Below are 10,837 nucleotides of genomic sequence, written 5' to 3' on the forward strand. Positions count from 1 at the left end.
GGAACACAGGTGACACTGATAATCATAACAAGACACGGCAGGAGTGAACGTAACACTGATGGGAGATGGGCAAAGTAAAGCAGGACGTACACAAAGGTTCAAACAGGAGGAGAGAGAGCACGGGGAGAACGCAGACATAACGGGCTGGGGAAAACATAGAATAAAGCACAAAGGGAGACGAGGGCTCATAAATACATAGAGGGCACACAGGGGGGAAGAGCCATGAAGGGAAAACACTTAGGGAACAACACAACAGGGCAACTCAGAAAACATGGCCTAAATAAGGAACAAAATACAAAAATACATGAAAACTAAGAATACTGGGCCCACATGGCCCAGGACCATGACAGTAAGACGCAAGGCGACAACGCTGCAAACTGCACCATCATTACTTCCCCGCATTATTGTTTGTGTTTTTAAATTAGGGCTGCCACAAACGATTATTTTGATAGTCGACTAGTCACCGATTATTTATGCGATTAGTCGACTAATCAGATCATCATCCACTGGACGTAAAACTACAGCTTATTGCACCAGCAGCATCTGCTCTTATATAACTATCATTAGCTTACAGCTTTAAGCTTTTAAGGTGCTAACTAAAAATAAAGACAAGATGATAGTTTATTCAATTTTAATGAAATTTGCAGATTGTTTTGGTAAAGTTTAATAAACTCCTTGCTATCTAAAATATAACAGGACACCGGAGTATATTCTCCAGCATCTCACACTTTTGATAATCAGCTGTCTGCTTGACGTTTATTCAGCTGTGTAAAAACTATAACTTTAATCTCAGACAAACAGATTTACTCAGGAACAAATAAAATACAAAAAAAAAAAGCCAAACAACATTTTTAATTTATCTAAGTGACTCATATATATTTAACCTGAGTAGCGAAAGACGGCGGTGGGTTAGAAAACAATTTGCCGGGAGTCCGGTGTTCTCACCGCGCTAGTGACCTTGCCCCCGGCTAGCTATCGAGCTAGTGGGTAACTAGCGTCGGAGCGCTTTTGAAAATATGTGGTGTCCTGATAAACTGAGCCGATATTTGAGGTTTACACAGCTACATTCTCGCCTGAAAATACGTTAAACGTTTATTTTCTGACCCAGAAAGAATAATAAGAGTAATATTAAAACTAACTAGCTGCCGCCATTGTTGGAAACTAAGCTGGGCCGCGCTATGATTTCTGGGACACAGCTGCTTCTTCTTCTTCTTCGGGGTTTAACGGCAGCTGGCATCCTTGTACATGCAGTGCTGCCATCTTCTGTTTCAGTCCGTTATTACACTCTTAAATCCTACTACTTATTCCTGCGTCTTTTGGGATCTTACAAAGCTTCAAACGACGCGTCGACTATTAAATCAGTCGTCGACGATTTTGATAGTTGACGTAATCGTGACTAGTCGACAAATCGTGGCAGCCCTATTTTAAATACACAGGAAGTAACTAGAACACCTGCATTAAATTTGCCAGCAGCAGATCACAGTTAAATAGTTTCACAGCTTTGTTTTGTGTCCAAAGATGTGAAGTCACGACACAATTCAAAAACACATGGCTTAAGCCAAATATGTACTGCAGGTCACATGGATGTGTTCCTCTGGACATCGGCTCCACACAGAAGATTCTCTGACTTTTACATTGGTAGCTCAAAGTACAGCACTGCAATAAAGACTTTCGCAATACGACTGTAGTCGCCTAAGATTGTTGTTTATTTTTTATAAATATGCAACCTTAAGTGAACACCATTTCCCATAAGCCCTGGGGTGTTAGCGAGACACATGTTTCGAGTGAACAGAAACTCATAGAGGAGCTATGGGGACATGACGTCATGACTTTGGCTCTGTCTTCTCTCTGTTCGCCACTGAGCTCCTCCATCACTCAGAAACGAATCATTAACACTGCAGCTCATCTCCCCAGCTGGCCTCGTATTAAGGTGTCGTGTGGAAACAAAGTTTTCGTGAAGCGTCAAAAGAGGAGCGAAGCAGGAAGATTCATTTCCATATATACATGAACATTACTGTAGATCGGCTTCTCTCAAAATAGGAACGACCTAGACAAAAAAAAAAGAAGACACTTCCTGGGGGAGAGACGAAGAGGAAGACGGGGAATGAAAGGGAAGGAGTGCTGAAGATGAAGACAGAAAGAGGAAATGTTTGAGGCTCCAGTCTTTCTCATTTGAAACCGTCTCTTTACTGCCGGACTCCCGGGTGGCTTCCACGAGCATTTTATGTATAATTTAATGTAATGCGCTGAGATAAAACCTCCAATAAAGGCCGCGCTCTCTAAGCTCTTCACAGCACATTACGTTTTATTCATCAAATTAGTTTTAGTTGGTTTGGTATCCCCTGAGCCGTCTTTAAAAGGTTTAGATGAAAGGACTGCATTAATTTTGCCACTAATCAGTTAAGTGACAGCTCCAAGTGACAGCTCTGCACTCCTTACCCTCAAAAACCTTGCTGCAAACACTCTCGCCATCCATGCTGTCCCCATTTGCTCCTTGCACCGATCCGCCGCACACATTTCACACTTTCTCCTACATCTTCTAACGTTTCTTTAAATTTGACACCGTGTTATATGATACTAGATTAAAATCAGCTGTGAGATGATTACAGACCGGCCACAAATGTGACCGGGCATGTTTAACGTTAAGGCGTAACGGTTAATGATGAAGCAAAGGGACTTATTCTTCACGGGGAATTGAGCTTTGTGAAACAAATTAGAGCAGAGTGAAGATAATTGGAGCTAATATTTATAATTCTCCAGGTAGACATTTTCGTTTGTTAATGACCGACTAAACCCCACAAAGAGTAGTTTAATGTAGTGTCAGGAAGCTTTCGTGGTTATGATTCAGAGCCACGACACTCTAAACTTCTGAAGTCTGAAGTCTGAAGTCAGCAAACTAGTTTAGGGACTAAAATGACCATCATAATCCCATTCAATTTTGTACAGTAAAAGCTTTTTTCTTTAATTAACACCCCTGTTTGCTCAGTTTAAATACCAATGTGAAATTCCTGCAAACATTTGTAGGCATACAGGACATTTCTCGAGCTCCCCCTTCTCTTTTTATTTTGCTTCCTAGGACCAAGACAAGGAGTCATTTTTAAAATGGTCTTGAGCAATAGTTCTTCTGTTTTTTCAGTTACTCTATGGACATTAGCTGCTTATTCTCCCATTTTCAGTCCAGTCCTTGCATCTGACAATTTTCAGAGGTTTTATTTGATCTTTTTTCTCTGAACTAACCCAAACAAATCAGACAACTTAGCAAAAAACGATTTCAAATTGCATCCTTGGGCATTCGTTAATAGCAAAAAGCTACTTTGGCTGATCTGTTATTCACAAAGGCTCACCACAGCAGGTAGCTCCGTATGATTTGGCAAATTTGTTTTACATGAAATGGCCTTGTTAACATTAGATTCAAGGTCTTTCACTTGTTAGGCAAACGTGTAAACCACTAAACAACAGAACCACTACTTTATGTTTTAATTTCTAATTTAGCTGAATCGATAAAAAAAGAAAACTGGGCAAGTGGAGGACAAAAGAAGAAGTTTCAGGCCTAAGAAACTATCTCTAGCACACAGTATCGTAGAGTCATGTCCTTAAGAAACAGGAAGCAACGGTTCACAGAAGCCTAATCAGGAATGGTCTCAGCAGAATTTACAGCTGTCATTCCTAAGAAAGGGAAAGAGGAAGGAAAGGCTGAGGAATGCCAAATGACACAAGAACTGGACTGAAAGCCAGTAACAACAGGTCTGATGGAGAGATAAAGCCAAATTTGACATTTTCGGTTCAAATCATAATAGGCATGTACAGAGAGCCATCTGTAAAACATGGTCTGTCGTGGTTTGGGTTGTGTTTCAGATCAATCTTGTCAAAACTGATGAAATTACAACAGCTGAAAAGTATGATTTGATTTTGATCCACCATAGCACTGTTGCCTCATAGCAAGAAGGTCCTGAGTTCAATTCCACTATCAGGCCGAGGTCTTTCTGTGTGCAGTTTGCATGTTCTCCCCGTGTTTGCGTGGGTTCTCTCCAGAAACACCGGCTTCCTCCCACAGTCCAAAGACAAGCACTTAGTGGGGATAGGCTAATTGGAAACCCTAAATTGCCCATAGGTGTGAATGTGAGTGCAAATGGTTGTCTGTCTCTATGTGTTAGCCATGCAACAGACTGGTGACCTGTCCAGTATGTACCCCGACTCTCGCCCTAAGACAGCTGGGATAGGCTCCAGCGCCCCCCAAGACCCTGAAAAGGATAATCGGAAGCAAATGGATGGACAGATAACATCATCTGCAAAACATCTGATTGGCAACAGCTTAATTTTTAGCATGAAAATGATCTTAAACACACTACCAATGCAGTAAGACATACCTGAATAGAAAAAACACACAATGGAGCACTAACAGTCATGGACTGGCCTCCACAGAGCCCAGACCTCAACATTGTTTTAGCAGTGTGGAATCACCATGATAGAGAAAAAAACAAAAGGCAGCCAACATCCAAAAAGGAGCTTTGATTGTCCTTTAAGAAGCCTACCTAAAAGAAGACTACCTAAAGAAATGACAAAAAAGCTGAATAACAAAGTTCAGCCTGTGTTGACGAATAAAAGTCAGACTAAATATTGACTTTCAAGCTTGGCAGGATAGTACAAACACTGTCTTTGCCTTATGTAAAGTATTTCCATGTATGTTTGCACATTTCAATTAATTCCTGCACCTAATTTAAATTTTCCAGAAAAATGCAAAGAAATGCACAGGACTGTAGATGATAAGCATTAGTAATCAACTGACAGTCGTATTGTTTTTGAATGTCATTTTTACAGTCCACTAACCCTACTCAGTAACTCGAATCTTAAAGCTTAAAGCTTAGAAGGCACGTTTTACTGTTGGACAAAATGAGCGGACTTACTCCAGCAGGGAGCGCTTTGGGAAGCTGAAGGTGCCGTGGGAGATGCGGTCCACAAAGTTAAGCGGGATCCTCTGCATCTGGTCACAGTTGAACATCATGAAGTCGTACTTGAAGACCAGGAGAGAGAATTCTGTGATGAGAACAATGCGCTCCTTTTCATTGTTCCAGTGATCCACTCTGAAACAACCAAACAGTGTGTGAGCAAGAACAAAAAGAAAAACAGAACAGAAAAAAGCAGGTTTTTAAATGTTAAATAAAAAAATATTTCAGCTTCAGTATTCAAATATTACAATGTCAGCACTCAAACCGCTTCCAACAAAAGGTATTCTTAAGTTATTTTGCTTTCACTGACTCGTCATAGTCTTCTTCAAGTAAACTAACTTGTTTATTCACCTGCTATAAAGATGGATTAGCAGCATTGCGGTATTAGGAAACAGCAACAAGAAAATCAACCTCACTCATTTATTACTTCACTAAAAACCTTTCAAAACAAAACACTTAATGAAATGTTTTACATTTTTCATCAGCAAGTTTAAAAAATAAGCAAAAATAGCCAAAAATGATTGGAATTCTGGAGGTCATATAAAGTTAACACACACGCACACATATTGTAGAGCTGCTCAATTATGTACTCTTACAGTTCACAAAGTAAAATAAAAATGCCCTGGGCAAAGATCATACAATATGGATGTAAGCATTTCTGAAGCCCTACATTTTTACTGGAAAAATGGGCTTTCTTTTATGCCCTCAAAATGTCTCCAAAAATGTTTGCAGTACTAATTGAAATCACAAAAAAACCATCATTAAACACACATTCATCCACACACTCCATCCCTCACCGCTGTGCGAACAGTTAATTCGTGGTGGCATGGATTCTCTTGGAGAAGCTCCCTTTCTTACAGCCCACTGAGCTGGGCGCACTTGGTCACCTCAGAGTGAAGCACTCCTGATTGCTGCTGGCATCCGTAAGCCAGAGAAGACAGTTCACTGAACAGTCAAAGCTTTATAGAAAGGTGTGGGTGAAGAGCTGTGACTGTGCTGATGAAATGAGTTAACCTTGACTGGGCACGGGGCAGCAAGCATGCTACAGATGTGATGCACACTGTGGGTGGGCTGACATGCTGTTAAGCACTCGAGCCTGACAAAACAAACTGTTGGTCAGGACAGAAACCGACAGGAAGTACCTCTGCAGGACCCTGCACACTGTTTGGTAGGGTACATTTTGAAAAATTGTTTGTTTTCTTTCCGCTAGCTTTTGCTACAGCTAGCAGACTGTTAGCATAGCTTAAAATCTCAAAGGAGTTGGTGAGCGGCGGCTGATCAATGAGCTCAACTGCGTTGCTTAAAACTGAGATAAATATCTATCTATCATTACCACAATTCACACAATTTCCCAGACATGTCTTTATCTCTGGTTGCCACATTGCTGCCGCCCCTTTAGAAATATGGTTGCATGCAACTCTAAGCTAAATATGAAGGCACAGTGGCTTCTAAATGGCTTGGCTTGTCATGAAGATTGTAAAAAGACACAAGTCTATCCTGAGACAATGAGATCTATGTATGCTAAAAGTAAAGCCAGCTAGAAAACAGGACAGACCAGGTTTTATCTCTGGACAATCAAAAGAAGCATTTAATTGCCCAGATTTACCCAAAGTATGTAAAGTATGTCTTTAAGTAACTTAAAGAATCTTCCGGGGCTTTTCTGAAAATTAACTGATGGAAAATAGTGTAACTAACATTATTTCTCTCATTTTTCCTACATAAAAAACACCACCTAGTGTATTTTTAAAAGATGGCCCTATTATAAGAAATGTACAGCAATTGAGACGACTTTTTGTAAAGCAAGTGACAACCTTCAGCTAAGCCAAATTTGAGGAATTTCTCATGCTTTGCTGACATAAGTCTTCGGCCTCCCTTGGGGCAAATTCTGCAGCAGAGTCGCAAAATTACCACATGATGCACTCTTTCTGTTGCTTGAAGTCCTACGCTGGCTTCTATGGCCATGATAACAGCGGGCCAAATATAGGACAGGCGTTAACGTGCATGTGTGTGTGTGTGTATGTACCCAGAACCGCATAAACTGGGATGCATTATTCATTCTCACATGGCCAGCCTTTTAAATGTTTCCTGAAAGCTTGTGCAGGAGTGATGCAACCTGACATCACATCGAGTGCACTTTGTAAATGTCTTGCAGTCACTTTGTGTTGCTCTGTGTTCAATCACTATCTCTGCTTGAGATTAAGAGGTATTCGAGGAGGGGTTTTTTTCTTGGCTTTGATGAGAACAGAAACATTTGGAAATATAGCAAAAATAAAATATCAGCTGTCTTTCCATTTTATCCTGCGGATGCACACAAACTCCACAATTCACACACACATTCATACAAACACTTTTTCCTACATCTAAGTGTTTTAGATGTAAAAACCCCACACATTCACATTCTGATGAGCGCATTAGGAGCAACTTGGGGTTCAGTATCTCGCCTGAGGCTACTTTGGCATGCAGATTGGAGGAGCCGGGGATCAAACCACCATCCTTCAATCCCGCATTACTTCCTGAGCCACAGCCACCTATTAGCTGATCAACCTGCGTGTGGTGAGACAGGAAAGGCTAGCGAATTAGCAGCAACTGAACTTTCAAAATAAGTGCAAATGGACTATCCACTAGTAAATCGATCACATCGTTCTCTCAAAGACATGAAAAACTTACGGTAACTGGAATACACCTGTGTTCAAGTTTGAGTTAGCTAAGTCAGGACAGAACAGAATATGATTTGAATGAATTCATATGAATGAACACAATATGAAATTGCTCATTTATTCTAGTGGTTTTCAGTCATCGATTATCAGGGATGGGTAATTAATTTTCACAAAGTAGAGAGCAAAGACCAAGAAGCTTATCAATAAATAAAATGAATATTGAGCAGAATCGAGTTTAGATTATTTGTGCGGCCCTCCACAACAGCCCCAGCTTCTCACGGGCCCCTTGGGAAAATGAACGACCGACCTCGATATATAAAAACAACTCAAACGTAAAAGCTGATACAACATTTAAATGGATTTTACAAATGACTTAGGCTTAGGTTAAAGCAAACAGCCCTGACTAGCAGAACTCATCCTTTTATACATGTTGCAGCACTTTGGGTGTCATGTTTCCTTTCTGCTCTTTAATGTATGACCTCTTTTACTTTGTTTGACTTGGTTTCTACTGTGGGTTTATTTCCCTTTTAGTCCAGGGAAACAAACTTATGTTTAGTCACAACTCATTTAGTGCCACCTCTTTTGTCCAGTCTGGTTATAACAAAACAAATGCATTCAAAAAAAGACTTTTAAATTCTTTTGGTACAAGTGTACTACTATATTATAATGAATTATTAGCCTTTTATTCAATGTTTAATAGTGTTTCTAAATGCTAAATGTGGGTGATGGTGTGGGGTTGAGGGTAAAGGTAAAAGGTTTTCACTTGGCGCACAAGGCGCCGCGCACTCAAACATGGAGGTGTATAACAGAACATGATCTCATGAACTCACTCTGCCATCAGCCAAACGCTGAGAACGCTGCCATCTACCTCCTCATTCACCAGAGCTTCAACGTCTTTGATGGCCTGATTCAGAGTGCCAGGCTGAGGAGACAGAAATGCACGGGTGTCACTTTCTAATTTTCCATTGTGACAATCACAACGTGTGCACAGAAAGCTTAAGGGGTAATCTTTGAGGCAGATGTGCAGCTGGGACTAGTAAAATGTCAGCGTGTGTGCGTGTCAAACGAAATCACAATAAACATAAGCATGAAGCCCGGGCGTGTGAAAATGTCTGCGAACGAAGAGAGCCGAGCGTGTAGAAATGTGAGTAAGTCAGGTATTTGAACACACAAGGGAACACTCCAGCGCAGAACACACTGTCATCTGTGAGCATTTCTGGTTTTGAATGCTCTGCCAGTCTTGCACTTTATGTTTTATTATTTCAATGCCAAGCTGGAGCGAGTGAAAAGATTAGGAGTTCATATTGAGGTGCTCTTGACAGTCATTCTGTAATCTGAGGATGGTGCTGAGCTGGCCTGGCAACATAGCAGGTATGACTGATTTTCCATCAAAATCCAAAACAACAGGCCTCCAATGAACAGAATCTTAGCGATCCTGATAACGTTCAGCTTGTTGTTGGTACTTTTTTTTAAGTAAAAAAAGGTATTCCAACCTATATACTCATTTTTTTCTAACATAAACTCGCCTTTATTATGTTTGGTGCTATACAGATTACTTATATGCTTCTGTTGAAACCTTTGCACACTTTATACTTTATCATTATTTAAAAATAAAGTTTTTAATGACGTTACCCAGGTGTGTGGTCCACTCTGGGCTGATGAGTTTAAGCCACAGACAGGAAACAGCTTAGGCATGTTTCAACCACAAGTTAAGTGCGGGACTAAAACCAGGAAGAAGTTTGCTCCTTCGAGCCAGATGAGCTACTTTCTCATATGGAGTCCTATGAAATGACAAATTATATGTTGTGTCTCTTAAATATAGTAAATAAAGAAGATAGTGTATTAAAAAAATGAAAGTATTCTAAATAAAAGTCTAACCCAGGCGTCAGTGCGCTTACAGAAATGTGTGACATATTACTGGGAGCACTTTGCGTCAAGAGGAAACGCTGATGATATTTTACCCTTAACACGAAGAACTTCCTTAGTTTAAACTGGTCCAGGGTGGGCTCCACCAGTAGGTGACGGCCCTGGGTCGAGGTGGCCACGCTCTCCGCTGGCCGCTCCTGCGCGTCCCCTTTGCGGCCAGCAGCTGTCTGAGAGTCCTCCGGAGGGGTCGGAGAGGAGCTGAGATCAACCTCCTCCTCCGCCTGCTGCTGCTGCTCTTCACTTCCTTTAACTACTTCATCCTCCGCGTCTGCCATGATGAGGCTTCACAACTCTTCTGTTAAAAGAAGTCAGAATACTGATGTGTCTGGATCTGATTCTGTCGGCGCCTTCCCAGCGACGGGTTCCTGCACGCAGTTTTTCCGAATCGATACTTAAGTCGAGTTATTCTTAGAAGCTGGTAATACAGGTTTCTTACCTTAGATTATAGAAAGCGCAGTACGTGTGGAAAGGTACAGTAAGGTAGGAGCAACAGGTGCACGACTTCCTTGTTCCGGGCCCAGTGTTTGTTTTGAATGGCGGCGGACAGCAGCGCTCACGTTTGCGCACATCCGATTTACACAGACGGCGCATGGTCTGCGCTTCTGACAGCAGCTCACTGGAAAGTCAAATTCATCTTATAATTTATAACTGCAGTGCACAGAATGACCAGTGGAAATCAGATGGAAGTTCATTATCCGCAATAATATGTGTGATATTACTGGATCAAAGTTATGGCTCACTCATTATATATAATTTTATCCTCTGCAGATGCTTTAAATTGCTTATATACAGCTAGGTAGCTTTATTTTTATAATATAGCATTATAAAACTTTTAAAATATAAATATACTGTGATTAAATAACCAACTATTTTTAAATAAGCAATATTAATATTAAATAAGTCTAAATACAGCTGTACTGGTTGTTCCACGCACTCATCCATCCAAAGATTAACAGTAGTCAACGAACTCAGTGGCATTAGTGGGACTGGTGTCACCCCATGTGTCCCCCCTGGACACGCCCCTGTTGTTGTAACTCAGACTGACTTCACTTACAAATTGCATGGACAGATTTAATTAAGGAGTCCATAGAGCAAATATTTTGGCACCCCATTCACTTAGCTTGTTGTGCTCCCTGGAGTGAGGCAGCATAACTGACATGAAAATTCTATTGATGTAATTTTTCTGAAGAAAACTTTGTCCTCCTCAGTGCATCACCATAAATTACATGGTACTGTTTGCTGGTTGGTTTGTGAAATAGACCCAGCTTTTAAACAGCTGGTTTGAGTTTTGGACCAGTCTGATATATA

General features: G+C 40.9%; 1 protein-coding gene across 1 annotated transcript in view; it reads right to left on the reverse strand.

Moving 5' to 3' along the window:
• Positions 1-10,075, reverse strand: part of tprg1 (tumor protein p63 regulated 1) — a 32,971-nt gene extending 22,896 nt beyond the window's left edge. The window contains exons 1-4 of the mRNA XM_085448277.1: positions 9,966-10,075; positions 9,565-9,824; positions 8,434-8,525; positions 4,905-5,081 (exon numbers count right to left, since the gene is read on the reverse strand). Coding sequence (XP_085304403.1) covers positions 4,905-5,081; positions 8,434-8,525; positions 9,565-9,804 — 509 coding nt within the window. The 5' untranslated portion in view covers positions 9,805-9,824; positions 9,966-10,075. The remainder of the gene's footprint in view (positions 1-4,904; positions 5,082-8,433; positions 8,526-9,564; positions 9,825-9,965) is intronic.
• Between the last annotated feature and the right edge of the window lie 762 nt (positions 10,076-10,837).

Source organism: Copadichromis virginalis, linkage group LG23, assembly GCF_057382275.1.
Source record: "Copadichromis virginalis isolate Kocher_CV1m ecotype Utaka linkage group LG23, C_Virginalis_male_GT1.1, whole genome shotgun sequence".
NCBI classification, from domain to species: Eukaryota; Metazoa; Chordata; class Actinopteri; order Cichliformes; family Cichlidae; genus Copadichromis; species Copadichromis virginalis.